Below are 23,773 nucleotides of genomic sequence, written 5' to 3' on the forward strand. Positions count from 1 at the left end.
AGTATGGTCAAGCATTTATCCCTCCTAAGAACGAAGCGGGGGGAATTTCTCCACAAATCTGGCTGCAGCCTGATGATGCTGGTTGTAATTACTGGCAAAACGTCGTACTCGAATTGTGGATGTTTGTGGGTTTACTCTCCAACCCACCGGTGTGTGGTACTTGTAATGAATTGTCATGGGTTTTGTTTACGTGACAAACATCACTAATTGGATGTGTCGGTTGGTGGCGGGTTTAAGGACGCATTTATATTTACGTGATTTAACCCAAAAAAACTCTCATGGATATGGTCAAGCCACCACCACGGCCGATAGTGTGAAGAAGTTTTCACGTCTCGGTGATTCGACAAAGGGCCGTCGATTACGAGTGATATTCATCACAACAGTAACGCCATTATTTTTTTCATGTTTAAATCAATATTTAGTTGAATATCACCTTAAATGTGTTGCCCGCTTGCTGTACTTGGCAATTGCTACATTGAACATCACTCGTGCTTGCAGTGACACTTGAGCCCAATATGCGCACTTAATATCAACTTGCAAGCAATGGAGGTTGTGAGTTGCAGCTGAGTAAATAGGAGTGGACAGCAAGAGAGGCGTGGGTAAGTGGTGGCGTGGGCAGTGGCCTGAATTTTATTAATGGCCTCTGACAGCGGTGAGCGATATCACAACCAGTCCTTGACCTCCCCCAGGTGTACTCAGCCTCAAATGTATACTTGGTGCAGTGTGCATTCCTTGACCTGGAGAAACGAAGGCAGTTTAAAAAATCAGTTGCCAAGTGATCTCCCAACTAATCCCTTGGCCTCCGAGAGGTAAACTCGGCCTCATGTTGGAGTACCTTGTGCAGTGTGTAAACATCAGCACTAAATAAGCAAAGGCTGACCGAACCGTTCCCGCCATGCGCCGCGATGGCCTTTCACGGGTGCTTGCTTATAGTGATCGCACACCCGACAGCCTGTTGACGATTAAACGCGGGATCTTTGCCGTCGAGTGGGAAGGCCCGCTCTAGGTGTGTGCGAGGAATGGAAGGCAGGCGACAGGTCGGCTGACAGACGCCCAAATGGACGGGTGGACAAGGCAGACGGGGACGGCCAGATGGGCACTCAAACTGGCAAGGGGCGTTTGTGCCATCCACGTACAATCCACTGGGGGCTTAACCATTTTAGGGTTTCGTCATCGTCAGCCACGACCAATCCACTGCTGCATGAAGGCCTCCCCAAGCCGCCACCGCCTCACTCACGATCCCGCGATGCGTTGATCCACACGGCGCGTGCGAGCGAATCGATTTCATCGCGCAATCTCCTCAGCAGACGTCCTCCCGGGACCCGTTCAACTCCTTTGGCCACGGTTGTTGAATTAGCGCCTAATTGGTTGTCAGCAGCGTGCAAAAAGGGGCCTGTCAACCGTGGACTGTGTCGAGAGTGATCGGGGGAGTCTGTGGCTGCTGTTTGTGATGTTTGATAGCTATGCCCCCCGAACTTAATTTTTTCAATTATCGTACATTTTCCGTTGATGCCACAAGGCGTTGTTTGACATTCGTTTAATGGTAATGATGACAGTTGTGACAGTGCCAGTGGCGCTTGTAAAACACGGTGGCAAAAGTTGTTGCAGTGTGTGTGTGTAAATGACAGTTTGTAAATTATGGTAATTAATCTTGAGACGACCATTGCTTTGGTTTAGTGCGCATGCAAATATCTTCTGCCTCTGGTCCACCCAGCAGTACACATGGAAACATCTCCCATGGTGGGGTAAAAGTGTGGGGACTCCCACTTCTTCCTGGCCACAGTGGAAGTGTAGGCCAAATACCTGGCAGAGGGGTTCTCTAGAGACAAAGAACCCCCCCACTCCCCGTGTAGCCTTAACAGACTGTTGGGGCAAGTGCTGTAAGCGAGCAGCACCAATGAAGGCTGTCTAGAGGACAGAGGCAGTCGCATTACCGAGCAATCGCAAGGCTGTCCTTTTGCCTTTCTAATCTTCAGCCAGCTTCTGCAGTCGTCGTCGCTGCATATCCAATTGCCAGTTTTTATATTTTAATATTCTTTTCGCGGCGAGGCCCGCGCACATACGCACGCTTATGTATGTTTGATTAATGTGGTGTTTGGGGAATTGTGCGCATCCTGGAATCGGAAGCTTTACCATTTAATTTGGCTTAATTAAATATATGGGTTTTTTTTATTATGTAGAACATGCCCCGATAATAATATGAATGATATGGGCTGGGTAAACGCATGCGCCTCTTCTGTGTTTCCACACGAGTTCACCGCTAACACTTTAAAATCGCAATTTGGATTAATCTAACGTCGAAATGCAGAGTGGTGACACGGCTATTAGCCCACTGCGCCGTGTACCCGGTCAACCTACGTTCACGGCTAACATTGGTGGCGAGGTGATATCTCAACCGGTCTTGGATGGCCCCTCAACCTTCACCAACCCTGCGCTCATCAGCGCCGTGAGGCCACGGTCAAACAACCGTCACGACTGACACGGGGTGGGGAGGGAGGGGGGGAGGCCTTCAACCCGCAGTAGAATTACAACAGGGCCTTGAATTAAATCCGTAAATAAATACCTCATGAATGGATGAATGGGAACGGCTTGATAATAATTCCAGAGCTTGAAATACTTCATGTAAATGACATGCAAATGTAACAAAAAACATGTTAATTACAAAAAAATATTAATTGAATGCATATTCTTCAAATGAATGCTTGTTATCTCAGAATATTTATCTGGCCCTTGGTATACACATGCCCAGGTGCGCGATGAATGGGGTATAAACTATCTTATTTAGCATATTTTGCTACATCGGAATCGCCTTAACTGCGTTTCTTCTTGCTGTATTCTAATAATGCTCGTGTGCTTCCATTACATTCACGTTGAACCCGAGTATGGCACATTGTGGTTACAGCCGGCAGTGGATAGGCCACACGTCACCAATGATGTGGCCTGGTCCGTAGCCCCGGTGAGGTCCCACACATTGCACAGCTCCTGCAGTAGCCGACAGACCAATAGACGGCGTCCCATGGTCCGTGTCTCACCGCATGCACGCGCGTGGCAGTGTCATTAGAGCAGCAGCGCACTTCTGCACGTTGACCTGTGAGCTGCCCGCTCCCAATCGAAGCGAGTGGAGTGGCCGAGTGGTTTGGATGGGTGAGTTGCTAGAGTAGCCTCACTTCTGCACGTTGACCTGTGAGCTGCCCGCTCCCAATCGAAGCGAGTGGAGTGGCCGAGTGGTTTGGATGGGTGAGTTGCTAGAGTAGCCTCACTTCTGCACGTTGACCTGTGAGCTGCCCGCTCCCAATCGAAGCGAGTGGAGTGGCCGAGTGGTTTGGATGGGTGAGTTGCTAGAGTAGCCTCACTTCTGCACGTTGACCTGTGAGCTGCCCGCTCCCAATCGAAGCGAGTGGAGTGGCCGAGTGGTTTGGATGGGTGAGTTGCTAGAGTAGCCTCACTTCTGCACGTTGACCTGTGAGCTGCCCGCTCCCAATCGAAGCGAGTGGAGTGGCCGAGTGGTTTGGATGGGTGAGTTGCTAGAGTAGCCTCACTTCTGCACGTTGACCTGTGAGCTGCCCGCTCCCAATCGAAGCGAGTGGAGTGGCCGAGTGGTTTGGATGGGTGAGTTGCTAGAGTAGCCTCACTTCTGCACGTTGACCTGTGAGCTGCCCGCTCCCAATCGAAGCGAGTGGAGTGGCCGAGTGGTTTGGATGGGTGAGTTGCTAGAGTAGCCTCACTTCTGCACGTTGACCTGTGAGCTGCCCGCTCCCAATCGAAGCGAGTGGAGTGGCCGAGTGGTTTGGATGGGTGAGTTGCTAGAGTAGCCTCACTTCTGCACGTTGACCTGTGAGCTGCCCGCTCCCAATCGAAGCGAGTGGAGTGGCCGAGTGGTTTGGATGGGTGAGTTGCTAGAGTAGCCTCACTTCTGCACGTTGACCTGTGAGCTGCCCGCTCCCAATCGAAGCGAGTGGAGTGGCCGAGTGGTTTGGATGGGTGAGTTGCTAGAGTAGCCTCACTTCTGCACGTTGACCTGTGAGCTGCCCGCTCCCAATCGAAGCGAGTGGAGTGGCCGAGTGGTTTGGATGGGTGAGTTGCTAGAGTAGCCTCACTTCTGCACGTTGACCTGTGAGCTGCCCGCTCCCAATCGAAGCGAGTGGAGTGGCCGAGTGGTTTGGATGGGTGAGTTGCTAGAGTAGCCTCACTTCTGCACGTTGACCTGTGAGCTGCCCGCTCCCAATCGAAGCGAGTGGAGTGGCCGAGTGGTTTGGATGGGTGAGTTGCTAGAGTAGCCTCACTTCTGCACGTTGACCTGTGAGCTGCCCGCTCCCAATCGAAGCGAGTGGAGTGGCCGAGTGGTTTGGATGGGTGAGTTGCTAGAGTAGCCTCACTTCTGCACGTTGACCTGTGAGCTGCCCGCTCCCAATCGAAGCGAGTGGAGTGGCCGAGTGGTTTGGATGGGTGAGTTGCTAGAGTAGCCTCACTTCTGCACGTTGACCTGTGAGCTGCCCGCTCCCAATCGAAGCGAGTGGAGTGGCCGAGTGGTTTGGATGGGTGAGTTGCTAGAGTAGCCTCACTTCTGCACGTTGACCTGTGAGCTGCCCGCTCCCAATCGAAGCGAGTGGAGTGGCCGAGTGGTTTGGATGGGTGAGTTGCTAGAGTAGCCTCACTTCTGCACGTTGACCTGTGAGCTGCCCGCTCCCAATCGAAGCGAGTGGAGTGGCCGAGTGGTTTGGATGGGTGAGTTGCTAGAGTAGCCTCACTTCTGCACGTTGACCTGTGAGCTGCCCGCTCCCAATCGAAGCGAGTGGAGTGGCCGAGTGGTTTGGATGGGTGAGTTGCTAGAGTAGCCTCACTTCTGCACGTTGACCTGTGAGCTGCCCGCTCCCAATCGAAGCGAGTGGAGTGGCCGAGTGGTTTGGATGGGTGAGTTGCTAGAGTAGCCTCACTTCTGCACGTTGACCTGTGAGCTGCCCGCTCCCAATCGAAGCGAGTGGAGTGGCCGAGTGGTTTGGATGGGTGAGTTGCTAGAGTAGCCTCACTTCTGCACGTTGACCTGTGAGCTGCCCGCTCCCAATCGAAGCGAGTGGAGTGGCCGAGTGGTTTGGATGGGTGAGTTGCTAGAGTAGCCTCACTTCTGCACGTTGACCTGTGAGCTGCCCGCTCCCAATCGAAGCGAGTGGAGTGGCCGAGTGGTTTGGATGGGTGAGTTGCTAGAGTAGCCTCACTTCTGCACGTTGACCTGTGAGCTGCCCGCTCCCAATCGAAGCGAGTGGAGTGGCCGAGTGGTTTGGATGGGTGAGTTGCTAGAGTAGCCTCACTTCTGCACGTTGACCTGTGAGCTGCCCGCTCCCAATCGAAGCGAGTGGAGTGGCCGAGTGGTTTGGATGGGTGAGTTGCTAGAGTAGCCTCACTTCTGCACGTTGACCTGTGAGCTGCCCGCTCCCAATCGAAGCGAGTGGAGTGGCCGAGTGGTTTGGATGGGTGAGTTGCTAGAGTAGCCTCACTTCTGCACGTTGACCTGTGAGCTGCCCGCTCCCAATCGAAGCGAGTGGAGTGGCCGAGTGGTTTGGATGGGTGAGTTGCTAGAGTAGCCTCACTTCTGCACGTTGACCTGTGAGCTGCCCGCTCCCAATCGAAGCGAGTGGAGTGGCCGAGTGGTTTGGATGGGTGAGTTGCTAGAGTAGCCTCACTTCTGCACGTTGACCTGTGAGCTGCCCGCTCCCAATCGAAGCGAGTGGAGTGGCCGAGTGGTTTGGATGGGTGAGTTGCTAGAGTAGCCTCACTTCTGCACGTTGACCTGTGAGCTGCCCGCTCCCAATCGAAGCGAGTGGAGTGGCCGAGTGGTTTGGATGGGTGAGTTGCTAGAGTAGCCTCACTTCTGCACGTTGACCTGTGAGCTGCCCGCTCCCAATCGAAGCGAGTGGAGTGGCCGAGTGGTTTGGATGGGTGAGTTGCTAGAGTAGCCTCACTTCTGCACGTTAACCTGTGAGCTGCCCGCTCCCAATCGAAGCGAGTGGAGTGGCCGAGTGGTTTGGATGGGTGAGTTGCTAGAGTAGCCTCACTTCTGCACGTTGACCTGTGAGCTGCCCGCTCCCAATCGAAGCGAGTGGAGTGGCCGAGTGGTTTGGATGGGTGAGTTGCTAGAGTAGCCTCACTTCTGCACGTTGACTTGTAGGCTGTTGACTTCCGTTCGAAGGCACTTTAGACATATCCAGGCTGACCGATCTTTCTCTGCGCCAGCAGCGAGGTGTTTGGCGACGACCATGCGCGTTGCGATGTCTGTGGTTATTGCGCCGAGCGAGCGTTCGCTGCTACATTTCCCGTCGTGCCGCCGTTGGCGATCTTCTAAGCCGCTCTGTTGTGGCTGGAAAAGCTATTCCATGATGTCACGTGGCTTACAGCTGCCATGTGGCCACGTAGCAGATGTCTAGTTTCCTCCACCTGTCGTGATCGTATCTCTTACTGTGTGTGTGTGTGTGTGGTATCTTTGTATGTCTCTCTCTGTATCAACCTGCCTCGCTGTATCTCTGTGTATTTCCATGGCATCGCCCACATAGCAGATGTCTAGTGTCCCACACCTGTTGTGATAGTATCTCTCTCTCTTTTACTCTATCTCAGTTTTTCTCTCTCTATGTATCTGTGTCTCTCTCTGTGTGTATCTCTGTATGTCTCTCTTTGTATGTCTGTGGCCATGGAGTGGATGTGTAGTGTCCTCAATCCATTACGCTTGTTCCAATTTGCTCGTGACCGCTTTCCTGATGTCCGGTGCGGCTATTCCAGCGATCATGTACAGGCTGTCAATATCTGATTATAGGCATCCGGTAGAGACTGTGTTGTTCTGTATCCAAACGAGCAAAACATACCCCTCACTTTGTTAACAATCGTATCGCTCGTCTACTTTGTAGCGCTCGAGCGATTTGTAGCCGTCTTCGTTTTCCGTGTTTTTGGTTTTTTTCAGATGAGTAAAGCCGGTCGCCCAGTGACCTCCGACCCCGAGGCAGCATCCCCAGAAACGGTTGCCGGGAAAATTGAGGCAGCATCGTCGAGGAGCGTTGCCGAGGAGACGGCTACCACGACAACAGTCCCGCCGCCGCGGACGGTCCAGGACTCGTCGTTCCCGGAGACGGATCGCGAAGAGTGCCGTGGTAGTGCTGGCACCCCGGGTGGGTAGGCGTGGGTGTGTGGGGTCTTTGCTTTCGGTTGAAGTTTTAAAATTCAGTTCAACAATTCGGCTTTCGCAACCAATACCATTCATAATATAGCGGGTTTTTTTGTTGTTAGATCGCACGAATATAAATGTGTCGTTAACCACATCACCACCTGACACAGCCAATTAGTAAGGTTTGTCACCTAAACAAAACATGCCAATTCGTTACTACTTTAGCCCACCAGTGTGTTTGATAGAAAATCAACATTTACAATTTGAGTACGACGTTTCGCTGGTAATTGCATCCAGCTTCTTATGCTTTATAAACTTCTGTTAAAATGTATCCTGTTTTCATGGCATCAGAGCGTGCGTGCTTATGTCAGAGTGCTATCCAGTAGGATGCATTCATTTTCCTTGGGATGTTGTTACTTATATCAAAACCAGGCTCAGGGCTTCATATCAGCTCGATCTGTGTGGGTCAGAGACCCAGATAATAATCCCACATCTGGCACTCCACGTCCAATATACCTCCAAATATAGCCGTGGCAACTACTAGTCGCCTGCCACCTAATTCTGAAAAAAGAATGTAATACCTAAGTGGACTTAGCCTGGTAGGATGGGGGGGATGGTTTAGTTGTATTTGTATGTGTTTTGGATGATTTGTTTACCTTTATTGTACTTTGCACGACTATAATGTTATTGTACTGTTTGTTGCAACGGTTTTACCCGCCTGGACATCTGTGAAAAAGAGCTTTACAACTCATCGGATTGCTCCTCCAGTATAAATAAATATTCTCATTATAATTTCAGTCAAACCAGCGACCTAAAAAATATTGGGTGAGAAATTAAACCCCGATCGCAAACCCACTCCTGTAGCCCTCCACAGCGGAAGTGAAAGTTAAAGCGTGTATTAAGCGGCGTTTGCGCTGGTACATGTGCGGGCACGGAGTGTTTCTTTTCTTGTCTGTCGGCGTGCTCCACAAAACACCTCGAGGCGTTGTACTCGCCCCGTGTGTGCGCATCGGGGATGTCGATGTGATCCGAACGGCGTATTTATATTGGACGCAGCCCCAGGGCTCCACCGTGTTCCCTTTTTTGTTTAAAAAAAAAAAAAATTTACTTGAAAGGTGGCGTTGCGCGTTTCTCCGCTTCGCATTATACATGCCGCGCAGTTTGCGTCGCCACATGCGGGATATGTGTAGGCGTGGTGCATTTGTTGCCTTTCATAATGAAGCTTTATCATACAAATTAGACCCGCAATGAGCCCACATAAACAGACCTACTGTGCCAATCAACTATCTACGTGGATGTATTCTGCCTTGTCGTCAATCCGCTGCTCAATGAGCACCTCCCCCCAAGCCACGTGGGTCACGAGGGTTATTTGACCATACTTCACCATGATGGTCCGTGCGGGTTGGTGAAGGTAGAAAGCGTGTACGCGAGAGCATAGAAGTCCACTACAACAACGGATTCTGCGGTATTTCCCCACTGCTGCCCACCACACAGCAACCTGTTGCGCATTAACTGATATTTACAGGAAACTGAATATAAATGTCAGGTTTTCTGCCAGCATACTTGTTGTTTATCCGCCCCGCTGCTGTGTTGGCCACTCAACTTGTCAAATAAAACGAGTGATCAAGCGGGTCATTACAATTTCCTGTGACAGAGGATGCAGTCTTGGAGGACACTGAGGACGAGGGCGACAGCAAGACCCCACGACAGCCCGAGGGCCCGGAGTCTCTGGTACAGGCCATGGAGGCAAGACGGCAAGAAATGGAGTCCATGCTGCACAATGAAGGGATTCAAGACCCTGAGTCCCTGCTGCAAGCAAAGGAGTCAAGGCCCCATGACCTGGCGTTGTTGCACAAGGCCAAGGAAGAAAGGCCACGGGGCTTTGAATCCTTCCTGCAGGCTGCTGAGGAGATGGAAGGCCTCGATTCCCTGGTACAGGCTATGGAGGCAAGGCTACAGGACATGGAGTGCCTGGTGCAGACTGAGAAAATGCTAGGTCTGGGATCGATATTGCACGCCAATGAGGCAAGGCCGCAAGACGTAGGGTCCCAGTTGCAGAATGAAGGCATGCAAGGTCTGGAGTCCCAACTGCAGACAGATGAAGCAAGGCCCAAAAGTCTCGAGTCCTTGATACAGGCTGCTGAGGAGATGCAAGGCCTGGAATTTATACAGCGGGCCAAGAAGTCAAGGCTGCAGGACATGGAGTCCCAGGTGCAGACTGGAGAAATGCAAGGGCCAGAAAAGTTCCTGCTGGAGAAAGAGGAAGCAAGGCCACAGGGCCTGGAGTCGCTGTTGCAGGCCGAGGAGGCTCGGCTCCAACGGCTTGAGGAGGTGCTCGCTCGCACGGACGTCGCCCACGGCGATGCAGAGGAGTTGTCGGAGGAGCTTGATGTACGTACGCATGGATTCTCACACTCGGATATTCACAAATACACGTATCATCTATTTGTTAGCAATGCAGTTGTACGTAGGTATCTTCTTTTACACTATACGTAGCCAACCGTGCTTATCAGAGTTGGTATTTCATTGCGTGTACATGGTGTATAACACAGGCAAACGTAATCCATTCCCACACTTATCATCATTAGCAGATTTGGTATTCACTTGATTCATACGATGCAAGGCTATCACGAAGGCGCTATTTTTCGCAGTCAATTATAGTCTGCAGTCGTTTCACAGTAGGGGTGATATTGATATATTACTTTACCCAATTATGTAATTTGTGAACTGAACGCTTCACAAATCTGTCCATTCAGAAGAAACGAAGTTGGTGGTTTCAGCATTCCTGGTTTACGCATGGTTAAACTTAGTCTATTTCCAAGCTCACCGATCCATGTGCATACGTATCTACCTGTGGATACATCTGCATATGTTGTGATCATGTTACAAGTGTAATATAAAAAAAATAACCAGAAAGTTACGTGTCTTTCACAATTGGCAATGCGTGTATAGGATTATGTTTGGAAATATTTATCAAACGCACACATAGCTAGTGTTGTAAGAGATGTTGCCTGTGTACATAAGTGCATTTTGTAACTGCCATGCATTAAACTGATGTAGTGGTCTAATGTTTGGCACAGTGCAATCCAGAGGTCACCGGGTCAATCTCCTGTCGTGGCAGTCGAAACAATGGACAGTTTTCTTAAATCTACTATTTCACCCAAATACAAAGAGAAAGATCCCCCATATATCCTTAACAGACTGTGGGGGACAAGTGCTGTTAGCGAGCACCTATGATGCCGGAGCGGCGTACGCGGGGGTGGGTGGCCAGCATCACGCCCGGCCACCTTTGTCTCCTGAGTGGCGATGTGTACTACACACCGCACCAGGTACTCATTTGCAGCTGAGTCGACCTAGGGGAGGCCCAGGACCGGTTCAGATAATTGTCACCGGTGTTGGCCGTGAGTGGGAATCGAACTCAGGTCGCCAGGTTCGTAGCCCAGCTGACGGTGCAGTGGTCTAATGCTTGTCACAGAGGTCACCGGGTCAAATCTGCGGGCGTGGCAATTGAAACGATGGACACCTTTCTTAAATTCCCCCCACCCCCGGCTCACTCCACCCAGCTGTATGAACAAGTACACCATGGTTAATGGTTAAGTTAATTGATGGGTTGTGTGGTGGTGGGGTAAAGTAAACGTACTCCGACCCCTTCCGAGACATCCTGGCCATTGTGGAAAGAGTAGGGCTTAAAATGCCCTCTGGAGGATCTCTCCAGAGCTCTCCTTTGGTTGAGACCCTTCCACCAGCTAGGTATTCGAGTAAAACATTGCAGGACGATTCTTTACCTTTTTAATACAGTAAACAATTCACGAACAAAAATCGATCCGCCTAATAGTCACGAGAGGTCTGCTCAGAAAATGATCTGTCTGGTATTTTTTCTCCAAAGCAACGTTGAGGGCATTGCAATATCTTATGAATTTGTAGTTATTTTGTTGTGCAGTCAAATTGCGATTTGTGTTCTTGTATCAGCGTCCGTTTGTCCAGTTCAGGTGTCTGGGTGGAAATGCCCGTTTGGGCCAATACGCATTTGACAACATTTACGCACCATCGTCACGTGTTCAACATGTTTCCGGATCTTTACAGGGGCATACAAAAAAAGTGGAATACAACGTGACCGCATGGTTTTCTTAAATTTCCTTTTGTTAAAAATTACCGACCAAACGTTTTTGGCCCAAAATTGGCGAGGCCAATTTGAGAGTCGGTGGGGGGGTTGGGGGGTTGAGGAGCATCTGAGAGGAATGCCCCACCAGAGCGAGAGCTGCCTTGCCCATAAGTCGGAGCCTTGCTTACGGCTCTTCTGCCGAGACTCGCCGAAGATCGGATGCTTCTGCTGTCAATCACGCTGACATTAAACGCGCTGCCCTCCTGAGCGAGGCGCAGGAGTAGCGAGCATTATTTGCCGAGCGTTCATCTCCTGCTCCGAAAATTTGTCGTCCGTCTTATCGCATCGAGTGCCATTTCTTGACATTTTGTCGTCACCATGGCTACAGCGCTCTGTGTCTAAATCACCTGGCATGAGTTGCATTCCCTTCCCTATCTTTCTCTTTCGCTCATCCCTCCCCCACCTCTGTTCACTGGCCATCTATCCTGCCTTTATCTATTTACCGATGAAACATTTTTATCGTTTTTTATTTATTTTGAAGGCTCTTGAGACGGCGATGCATCGGCCCGATGAGAACGGAGCGCGGGTTCATGACCCCACGAGCAACGGAACTCTGGACTCGAGCAACAGAGAGAAGTTCTCTGCCGTTATTGCTCAATGGGAGACGCTTTACGCTAAGGTGCTGTAATACATCCCGGCACATTCATCCAAGTACAAATGTATACGTAGATATGTTTACGGTATTTTCTGTGAATTAGAAGATGCTCCCCAAAACGTGTGCCCCTTAATACAAGGGGATAATGTGTGACTTGTAATCCGGACATTCCGCAAGCAGCCCCTTTGTCAATCAACAGCTTGATGAAGCCCCCCCCCCCCCCCCACGCTTTGTCAGTGATGGGCTTAATTTGGCCATACTTCACCACACTGGTCAGTGCCATTTGGCAAATGTGGTGGAAGACAATTACTGGTTCAGATACCACTGGCCACTGTTGATAGTCGTGACCAGGAATTGAACTGGGTTGTCTGATTTATAGTGTAAGTGCCCTGACCAATCTGCGACTATTTCACCCAAATACAGAGACACAGATCCCCCATAGAGCCTTAACAGACATTTGGGGCAAGTGCTGTTAGCGAGTAGCACCTATGAAGGCCGGCACGGCACTGGACAGGGTGGGATGGCCAGCAACACCCCCGGCCGCCCTTGTCTACTGGGTGGCGATGTTCACACATCGCACCAGGTACTTATTTCAGGCTGAGTCGACCTAGGGGAGTCCCAGGATCAGTTCAGATAATCATCACCGGTGTTGGCCGTGAGCGGGAATCGAAATCTCAGGTCGCCGGGTTCGCATCGCAGCGCGCTAACCGCTGCACTACCGCTCCCCCACGAAACGCACACACACACACACGTCCACAAACGCATACACGCACACATACGTACGCGCTATGGCCATGTGCTGGCCTTTGCGGGTCTATGCGCATTTTTTTGGCCGGCTGCTTGGTGTTATTGAGTCGCCAGCGCGATCGTCTTTAGAGAATGTTATTGCAAAGTGTGCCACGCCTGCCGGTGTGAGTGAGTGCTTGTACGAAGAAGAATTAATTAGAAAAGAAACCGTCATTGCCGCTGCAATGGAGGTCGTACTGAGATTGTAAACGTTGTGGCTTTGCTCTCCAACACACCCGATGTGCTACACTCATAACGAATTGGCGTGTTCTGTTAACGTGACAAACCTTACTAATCGGCTGTGCCGAGTGGTAGAGGGTTTAACGACACATTTACATATTTACACGATCTAACCCAAAAAACCTGTATTATGAACCTCCATTGCGTTTCTCACAAAGTTTGCCGTTGTTTGAAAATCAAAGCCATGTCCCGAGTGCCTCAATTTTGCTTTATTATTTACCCCGCTTTGAAGAAAATCCACTTTCTGTCTCTCGGTGTAATTCAAAGCCAGCACTTGACTGCTCCATGCTGTTTTGGCCACTTTTCCACCTTTATCTCATACTTATTTGCGATTGTCGACATTTCTGATCTGTACGCCGCAGCGGGGGCGAGACTATGCATTGATTTTAAACGTTTCTTCCGTAGATACATTGATACGTTGCTTTTCATTCCCTTGCGTTTTAAAAAAGTTGTCCAACCTGCTTCTCATTCCATTTCTTGGTTTAATAATTTTGGGATCTCCGGACCGACTTCAAATAACTGCCCTAGATGTTCATGCAGGGATGTGTTGAATTTCTCGGACAGATATCTTCAAACACTTAGCAAACATGTTACACGTGGATTTTGCTTTGCTCGTTATTGATCTTGAGCCCCAGGTTGCAACGTTCTTTTTAAAAATGTAAGTTCCTATTTCTAAAGTTGCTTCCTATACTTTCCCCACTGGCTGTTATGACTGTCATCGTCAATTGTACACGTTACACACATGACATTGAATGTTCATAACCAAAATAACGAAGTGGGCTTAGGCAGGGCACTTTGGCAAGAAAAAGACATCCGAATCGACCTAGAGGATGCCCACGGCCAGTTCAGATAATAATCATTGCTGGTGTTGGCCATGAGCGGAAATTGAAATGATTGCCGCGTTCGTAGCACAGTCTGCCAACTGCTACATTACCGCTCCCACATACGTACATACACGGGCGGACATTTTTTCTCCAAGGTCTTCATTTCACTGGATTGAATTTGTTTCGAATGACTTTATCAAATAGATCACATTCACCATTCCAAAATGGATGGATAGATGGCTCATGTTCCAATTGTGAATGTGATTTATTATGGGTGGGCAGTCCTCTATAATTTATTTCTTGGCATATTGAGACCTATTTCACATGTTTAATGCACACCGCACTTTGTCAGTCCGCTGCCGAATAAAGGAAGGAGAGGTCCTAAATTGTTTCAGATTCCACTTACCGCTGATGGTAGCCGCGACTGGGAATCGAACTCTGGCCATCACGTTCACAGCGCTTGGACCACTCCACCCAGCCCTCCACCCGATCTTTGACAGATCTCGGAGCTAAGCAGCTTTGAGCCTGAATAGTGCTTGGATGGGAGACCACCATAAACACAACAGGGTGTCGGAGGCTGCCTGCAGGACTACATTGTCGGCAGAGGACAATGCAGCAAAAGCCATTGTTGTACTGTGCTATGCTCCAATGTGCATACTCCCTTCCCCAACCTGCACCGATCAGCATAGAAAAGATCGGTCAAACAACCCCCAAAACCTGCACAGCATGGGGAAACTCATCCAGCAGTGGATTGACAAGCGGGGACTGTGCATGTGCATACGAACAACACATAAATGACGACACTTCTACGTAGAATTTCTGTAACGTATCGCTGTATAGCTCTCGGGTTGTAACGTGTGACCCTTGGCCCCAACGTCCGACGTTTCATGGCACATGCTGGAACCTTCGGGAACTGAATTGCCGCAGCTAATTTCTTTGATTGAGTTACCGAAAAAGCTCCCTTTATATTGCGCGAAACATTGTATGTCGTGCCGAAAAAACACATTGGGGAGCTAAGAGTTGAGGACAACGATGACGACTAAGATGAAGGTGCAGCGACGATCCTCATTAACCATAAACTATCAATCTATTTTTATTATTATTTTTATTATTTTTTAAAAAGCAACCTGGCTATTACAAATTATAGCTCAACGAAGTGGCTTTATCGCGTGGAAATGTTATTTTAGTGAAATTTTCGAAACGCACGTTGCTTCTAAATGTCGGGGGGGGGGGGGGGGTGACCAGAGGACCTGGAGAAAAATCCACACGACCACGGGGAGAACATGCAAACTCCAAATACACAACAGGTATCGGGGGTTGGGATCAAAGCCACAAACCTCAAATATACCAGGCGAGGGAGATAACATCTCGCCACCGTGGCGCCCACACAGGCGACTCAGAGGCGGCAGGACCTGGAGCGTCGCGTCGCAGAGGGCCAGGAGCGGGAGCGTGCCCTCCGCCTCGTGCAGGAGAGGGCGGCCGCACTGAGCCGCCGTCTAGCAGCCCTCCTGGCCAACGGAGCGGATGGCCTCGCGCTGCCCCGGGAGGCACAGGTGAGAGGCGGAGCGTGGGGGGGCACTGCCTGGGGTGGCGCTCGACTTTGCCCTGAGCATCGTCAAATCGTCGGCGCGTTCGGTATTCGCGCCGTTTGTTGTAGAGCGAGCAAACCTATTTATGTATGTTGTATGTATGTTGAACTTCTTTTGCACCGTACTTTGCCAACCGTGCTAATCGGAAGCTTTGGGGCGGGGGGGGGGGCAGGAGGACAACAAACTAAGCACAAAACTCAATCCTAAAAAAATTCGTTTTTTAAATTAGATTTTAAAAGTGCATCACTCCGATGGCTTCTTCATGCTCCGGTGGCTTCCCGATGGAAGGCACCGTGTGTGGCACAGGCAAGGTATAGTCTGCAGTGATTCAGCAGGAACGGGGGTGGGGTTCACTTCAGGGCCCTAACCTCGTTGGGTAAGTTGAAAATAAATGTTCTAAGTTTGGCAAATGTTGAACCGTGACGCCAGCACGCATGGCCTCGCTTTTTTGATTTCACGTCACGGGATCGTTTACGCCTTGCTGCGGAGCAAACAGCAGCGCACACTTTCTGTAACTAATCCACCCCGCGGTATTCACCTCGGCGGCCACCTTGTAAACGCGCGGCACGCACAAACACCCACCACCGACGCACCATCGCCACCCAGCCGGAATGATCCGTGGCGCTCGCGGCGGACCATATCGACGCGGGGATTAAAGTGGCGGCGTGTGCAACGGCTCGCGGCTCCAGTCAATCAGGCAGCAGCTGGCGGAAGCGACGGAAGCTCTGGGGACGGCCGAGCGGTCGTACGCCGATGCCGGGCTCGTGGGCGACGGAGTCGGGGCGGCCCGGGCCAAGTCTCGCGTCGAGCTCACCAGGGTGAGTTGTAATACCGCCGAGCGATTTAATCTCGTCGCTACTGCTGCTGCCGCAGCGTAGGCGGTGGGGGGCAGGCGCGTGGGAGATGAAGATTGCGGTCGTGCCGTTGCGCTGTCCTTCTCCCCGCGCGTGTCGCCACTTGGCGCCGGGGGCAAGGGAGGAGCGGTGGGATTTTTTTGGCGCGGCTGAGGTTGTTTAATTTAACGGGAGCTGGCGGTGTTGGCGATGGCCAAAGTGTTTTTGGTGAGAGTAGAGTGCGTTTTTGCGTACTTTAAAGTTTTTCTGTGGCTTTTGTGAATTATGCTCGTGAGAATATAATCATTAAAGCCAAAAGGCGATGCCATATAATACCTTGGCTCATGGGTTTTTTAGATTAGTTTCTTCCCAGTATAATTTTACTTAGTCAGTCAAACTTCGGTCTTTTCCAGTCAAGAGTTTAACTGGAAAGTTCTTCTGCCAATAGATAACAAAAAGTATTAATTTTGATGGTCAAACACAAATTAAGTTGTAATTATTGTTGAGAAATATTTATTATATCCTCAGAGGCAAAATGTATGGGTTGAGCATATTTTTATTTGGGAGGGCTTGGTGAAGGAAACTTTAGAAGGAAAGATGCTGAGGATAAGGCCAAGAAAACGATTGATGATAATAGGACGAATGGCTAAATGGAGCAATTCAGAGATGGAAAAAGATCCTCCATTAAGCAGAATGTAAGAGGAGAGGACTTACTACAAGGAAAGGGCTGTTGTCTGAAACGTCACCTATAATATATAATTTATTTATACTGGAGAAATTCGATGAGCTTAATTGAAGCTCTTTTTCACAGATGTCCAGTTGGAGTGGGTCAAAACGTCACAACAATACTAAAATACAATATATGAGTGCACAGTCTATATAAAGTAAGCAAGTCACTTAATATGTATAATTTAAGCGAAACTATGTTTTGTTATATAACCAGGTAAAGCCCACTGAGCTATTAGCTTCTTTTTCAGAGAGTGTTTAGGAGGAAGGATCTTTGAATGAAGGTGATCCTTTTGTATATTACACTTCTTTCGCACGCACTTAGCCAACCGTGATAATCGGAGGGGTCGAAGAAAGACAACAGTCTAAACACAAAAATCGAATTTAAAAAACGTACGATTGAAGCGGATGGGTGGGGTGGGGAGGATACTTGAACCTCGGCATATAACAATGGAAGAAGTAGAAAAAACATCATGGGACCTCCTTTTGGCATCATCTGGTCGAACACCATATGAGACTAGGCTCTAAAGAAAGCTGTCTTTGGTGTGGACCAATCAGTTTCAAAGACAATGCATAAATTATCAGAGTATTGTTTTTTGCTTGCATTTGACTGCAAGTATTGTGGTTAATGTAAGCATGATTCCTTGCAAAAGGTGTCAGTTTTGTTGCCAGAAAAAAGGGGAAAAACCCCTATTAGTAGAAAAAACATATTCATATAATGTTCTGACCCCGTGCGTGTGTTGTGCCTTCGGTGTCTCGCTGCTGCCACTGCTGCTTCGCAGACAATGCTGGAGGAGGCGCGCACGAAGCTGCTGCGGTTCGGATGTCCAGTGGCGGTGGCATTCGAGGCAAGAGTGTCCTCGTGTAGCTCGGGGCTGGAGTCTGTCGCCGAAGACATGAAGAGCCAGCGCTGGGCGTCAAGCGCCGAGCCCGATGCCATCATCAAGCAGCTCGAGCAGTGTCTGGTGAGATCGGTGGATTTCCTCCCACCCCGAATATTGGAGCGACCGTCTTTGTTCCATGACGAGCCAAAAATCCGATTGGTTCCCGGGGCGGGTTGCGGCGATGATTTTGTTCAAGCGTCTATATTGCTTGCGGGCGGTGATTTTCCCCAGGTGGAAATGTGAGGCATTCGGCTTTATGAAGAAGAGTGCCTCCTAGTTCCCGAGGAGATTGGGATGACCTCCCTAACATCCACACGGGGAGGCATGTAGTTGCTTTTGTGATGTTGTATTTGTCGCCATTGCGATTCGAGGCCACGGCTCGCTTACTTTATTCCAAGTCATGCGAGTAAATCTTTCAGGCTTGAAAATCGAATTCGTGAAAAATAAAAGTAAAAATCTCCCGTTGAGTCTTATCGACTGTTGGGGGGGTGGGGGAAGTGCCTTGATCGTACTCTTATTACGGCTGCGGGTACGCTGCACACAGCGATGTATGTACATTCAACTTCTCGCTGAACGTAGCTCACCATAGGAGCCGCTCGACTAGGTAAGCCCCACGGCCGTAGCGAGCGAGGTTTAGGGCGGCAAGATGAACTATGAACTTGCACGCCTTGCGCCTCGGAGAGGATTGTTGAAAGTCCCGTGACGTTATTTGAATAGTGGACCGTGCGTGCATGCATGCATGCGTGTGTGCGTCACAAAGCACCCTGGTGGCGTCACCGCCACTTAGTGGCGAATGGCGGTTGTTGTTGTTGTTGTGTGCGACCTTGCCGTCACGGTCCCAATTTGTCAAAGTTGCCAAAGTTAACACGGTTCCCTGCTAATTGCTTAATTCGGGCGAAACCATATAGCAACATCACCCCCTATTGGCAGACAATACCGGTCTGTCAAGCGCAGCGCCCCCATGTTAGCCTTGCCCGTATAGGAAGAGTGCGTATAGCAGACGACTATTATTATTATTATCTTGTATTATCGATGACATAGTAATAATACTACGACTGCACGTGGTGTGCGGGATGTGGAAGAGCTCCGGGGATGAGATGAAGCCGGTGTGCCGAGTGGAGGCCCGAGCTGCGTGGGAGATTCCCTTTCTCTGCCCTCACCCGTGTTTTAAAATTTTCTGATTTTAGAAATTTCGTTTCACACATTTGCAGGCAACTCCGTTCCATCCACCGCCCCCCTCCACCGCAGGATAGGTGCGAGCCGACGCGTGATGTTCAGTTGACACTTTTCGTTTGTATTTATTATGATTTTGTTTCCATTTAAATGAAAGTCACGCCCTTTTATCAATCGACTGCTGCATGGAGGCCTCCCCCATGCTGTGTAGGGTCATGCAGGTTGCGTGACCCCATACTTCAGCACTCTGCTCCGCGCGGGTTAGTGAATGGGTGCCAGGATCCCTTCGGATATCAAGGATGATCGCTGTTGTCAGGAATTATCATCTTCTAACCATCATCACCACTTAATATTGATACCGCGCCTCCCATATGATACATCCCAGGGGGGAAACCCCCGCCCTCTCTCACCCCGCAGTGGCAGCTTCCCCTGTCGGGCATAAGTTGAACACAGGACCGGCCACAAAGTGAACATTATTCTGCCAGTATGGGGGTGATATTACCCTGTTATTCCCCGACAGATTAATTTGTGATGAGCACCGTTGCTTACGTACGGTGCAAAAGTTCTACACACATACATACATGCATGCGTGCGTGCGTGCGTGCGTGCGTGTGTGCGTCCGTGTGGAATCTGCCAAAACTTGATTCGAACCCGGGCCACTGGGTTCACAGTGCAATGCTCGCACCACCGCACCGCCACCCCATTCGAATGTTCTAATAATGTTGTAAATTGCCGACACGCCCCTTACTTGGACAATCGGTGAAGAAGAGCTTGATAAGTTCATCGGACTCCGCCAGCAGTCTGAATAAAAATTCTGATTCTGAGGAAGTGTCCTTTTGCCTCGTGCCATTAGTTCATATCGTCGTATGTGGCAAAACGAGCAACGGTGCACGTGGTTATGTTTTTACGTACGTGCGATACTCTTTGCGTGCAGCGCTAAGCCAGCAATGATTAAATTAAAACCTGAGGATTACGAACGGGTCCACGTTCAAGCTTGAATAGAGACACACGGAACTCTGGCATCGCATTGATGCCAGCGATTCTGCACGCTTGCACGTTCTGTCCTCGTCGTATTTTTCAATTAAAATATTGACCCGCAAACGGAATGTTTTCAGCTGTGTAAAACGTAGCCCACGTTAAGCTTAAGCTGGAGCGGATCAATGCCCGTACCAGCAGGAAGCCCTTGCCACTACAGTATCTTTTAAATGTTAAGTTGATCTCGATCAGGAAACGTGCACGGAGGGTGAGATTGGCTTGTTTAAGTTTTACCTTTTTACTGAAATGTAAATTGCTCGCTGCGATTGAACGTGAAACGTAAAGGTGCAGTCCCTGCAATGGCTCCCTCGCGTCACCTGCTTCTCGGAAGGACCTTCAATCGACTTGCCCTTCGTGTCACCAAATCATTGACGCGTTCGGTATTCATGCCGTTGTTATAGAGCAAGGCTGTCGTGATGTATGTTGAATTTCTTACGCACCTAATATCGCAGGTGTGGAGGAAAGACAACAAACCGAACACAAAAAGAAGTTCTAAATTAGTTTTTTATCTACATTTTAAAAGTGCATGGCTCTAGTGGCTTCCTAATATTGGACGGAAGAGCGTTCCAGACGGCCGCAGAAGCGCAGCTGAAAGCGCGCGATACAGTGAGCGTCTTTGTTGCATGGCGACGTAATATCCCATTAATTCCCGAGGGCGGGTTTGCGATGTTTTTGTTGACGCATCTATCACTTGCGGTAGGTGATTCTCCCCAGGCGCACGTGGAAATGTTGTAAGGCTTTTTGCTTTATGAAGAGTGCCTCCTCGTTCCCGCGGAGATTGGGATGACCTCCCTAACATCCACACGGAGGCATGTAGTTGCTTTTGTGATGATGTATTTGTCGCCATTGTCCACGGGGCTGGGCTTTAAACAAAAAACTAAAGAAAATCCTTGCGATTTGAGGTCACGGCTCACTTACTCCGAGTCGTGCGAGTTAATCTTCAGGCTTGAAAATCGAAGGTGTAAAATATAAAAGCAAAATTCTCCTCTTGAGTCTTATAGACTGTTGGGGGGGAGGAAGTGCCTTAAGTGAGCGCCTGTTAAGGGCGGCACGGTGCGCACAGCGATGCGTGTATGTACGATGAACTTCCTTCGCACCGCGCGTAGTCAACCATGCTCATCGGAGGTGATGTTGTGTGGTAGCACCATGCCCGTTCGCCTTTTATATACGCATAATAGATAAGGAGGGAATGCGGCTCCTTCATATAAGCTGTCACTCCACGTGAAAGAAAACCGAAGTATTTAGTTTCCCAACCCCATTCGGTTCCCGCCGCCCACAGGGAGTAAATGATTTCAGCAGAATTCATTCAATACAAGCAAACTCTGGGCCGTCTTCGACACACAGTGTCTCATCGGCAGAGTTTGAATCAATGCTGTCGAACTGCCAGATTTTTAAAGCAACGATCCTCTCATCTTTCGATTTAAAGCTTTCGTGACTGCAGGGATTCATCTTCTTGGTTCTTTCGGTAAAGTCACGTAGAATGGAAATAATAAAATAATAAAATAATACATCACGACGTTTCGGCCACAACGCAAGCAGCCGTCCTCAGGTGGAGAGCAGGTCTGTCGAGAAGACAGAGTCTCTCCACCTGAGGACGGCTGCTTGAGTTGTGGCCGAAACGACGTGAGAATTATTTTATTATGTTTTATTTTTATTATTTTATTATTTCCATTCTACGTGACTTTACCGAAAGAACCAATAAAACGATCCTCTCTTTAAGATATGGGTCCTCGTTCTCCGCACCTTTTACGTAATACCTTTATATACCCAGTGCTGTTTGCACAATGCACCAAGTACTGGCTTCAGGCTGAGTCAACTAAGGGGAGGCCCAGGACCGGTTCAGACACCAGCTCCTGCTGACGTTCGTCACAGCTGGGAATCTAACTCTGGTCTCTGGGTTCACGAGAGTGGTGAACACACCACCATGCATACAAAGACGAAGATTCCTCATTTTTAGCTTCATAAGCTGTTGGCACAAGTGCTGTTAGTGAGCGCCCAATGAAGGCAAGGCAGGGTACAAGGGAAGTGATGTGGTCAGCACCGCACTTTGTCTCGCCAGTGGTGATGTTTACTCTGTTCACTGGGTATTCATTGAAGGCTGAGGCGACCTAGGAGAATCCCAAGACAGAATTATACGCCACTTGTTACCGATGTTAGCCGCGGCCATAGTTCTAAAGCACGTCCCCAAGTTTTGGAACATGAGTGCTGCTAACCACTACATTACTACTTCCCAAAAAAACTAGTGAAAACCTCATTATTCATGTAGCATGTGCCTAAAGTTTCAACAACACATGATGGTGTTCAATGTGTCTATTAAAGGATCCTCGGCCTTAAGCGTTATGCACAATCAGGGACATTTTTGGACACGCCAATGCGCATTTTGTGTGCTGTTGAAACTTAAAAAAAATTCGGGCCCAGTTCAAAATTTTCTGCTGTGATGGCTTATTAAATTTTTACGGAATTGAAGCATGTGCAAAATCAAATCGGCTAATTAACTCGGGAAATTAAATCCCGTCTACTTTGTGTTTGTTTCTCTGCCTTTGTCCAGCTGCTGTACCGGCGACTCAGCGAGGCGAAGCCTGAGGTGGAGGCCGTGATCAAGCTAGGCCGGCAGATCGTTCAGAAGCAGCAAACGGACAACCCGCGTGACCTCGACCAGAGGCTCACGTCTCTCAAGCTGCTCTACAACGACCTGGGAGCCGAGGTTTGTGATCTCACGCCGAGAGATGGAGGGGCGGGTGGCGGGGTTCGCAAGGCATGCTGGGTAGTTCCATGGCAACTTGCTGTGCAAAGGGTTACGCGAGGCGTGTAAATATTTACTCTCAGCCCGTCCACAAATGAGTGAATCATCACGACTCGAAGAAACAAACTGATTCAAGAACATATTATTTGTCTTATTTTTACAGCCTCACTGGTGTTGTCTTGTTTGTTTTGCCGCCTGCTGTCGCAATTGCTCCTTTTGTTGGAATGCAGCATGCTCATATTTTTTGCACGAAATGTGCATGAATATAAAATCATTGGTGCTCTCACATGCACGATTCGATGCGTGTGTTGTAAACGTAATAATTGTCGTAGAGTCTGCATCGTGACGTGTGCCAGTTCAGCACTTGCCACCCATGCTGAGTGAAAGTATTGAACCTTCTGTTTTATATTTGTGGGTGTCTACATTTTAGAGATGTGAGAACTAAGGAAATTATACTAAGGCATGACATAGTTACATTAGCATTCTGTAATTTGTGATGGATGGACTCTTGCCAAAGATAATCAGAACATTTTACAAAGATTTCAAATGCCGTCTCCAATGATAATGCCAAAACAGAGCTAGAAGGGAAAGATTTAATCCTCAAGTTTTTTAGAAACAAATGCCAATAAAAAAATATTTTATAACCATTGCACATTTAATCATTGCATTTGAAGGACATGTGCATGGAGGTACACGTGGGGAATCTTTATCTGAATGTCATGGATGGAAGGAAGATAAGTGGAGCAAAAGCTGAGATGAAGACAAATAAGGATGTGTGAATGTATGACACTAGAGAATAGGCAACGCCCAAGAGTTACGAAGCGATTCATGGGAAGAGCATAAAATAAAAAATGTCATTGCCAACCTTTGGATCGAAGACGACAACTGATGATGATCGTGATAATGAAGTGGTGTGACTGCCACGTGCATGTTGAACTTCTTTCGCACCGTACGTAGCCAATTGTGCTAATCGGAGGTGCGGGGGGCAGGACAACAAACGAATACACATCAAGCAGTTCTGAATAAATTAGTTTTT

The 23,773-nt window shown here is 49.1% G+C and overlaps 1 protein-coding gene across 1 annotated transcript in view; it reads left to right on the top strand.

Moving 5' to 3' along the window:
- LOC144947799 (dystrophin-like) overlaps nt 1-23,773 on the top strand; it is a 330,156-nt gene that overhangs the window by 35,747 nt on the left and 270,636 nt on the right. Inside the window, exons 9-15 of the mRNA XM_078877152.1 lie at nt 6,947-7,151; nt 8,802-9,538; nt 11,791-11,928; nt 15,146-15,307; nt 16,033-16,161; nt 17,685-17,867; nt 22,543-22,698. Coding sequence (XP_078733278.1) covers nt 6,947-7,151; nt 8,802-9,538; nt 11,791-11,928; nt 15,146-15,307; nt 16,033-16,161; nt 17,685-17,867; nt 22,543-22,698 — 1,710 coding nt within the window. The remainder of the gene's footprint in view (nt 1-6,946; nt 7,152-8,801; nt 9,539-11,790; nt 11,929-15,145; nt 15,308-16,032; nt 16,162-17,684; nt 17,868-22,542; nt 22,699-23,773) is intronic.

The sequence above is a fragment of the Lampetra fluviatilis genome, chromosome 47, assembly GCF_964198595.1.
Source record: "Lampetra fluviatilis chromosome 47, kcLamFluv1.1, whole genome shotgun sequence".
Lineage (NCBI taxonomy): Eukaryota > Metazoa > Chordata > Hyperoartia > Petromyzontiformes > Petromyzontidae > Lampetra > Lampetra fluviatilis.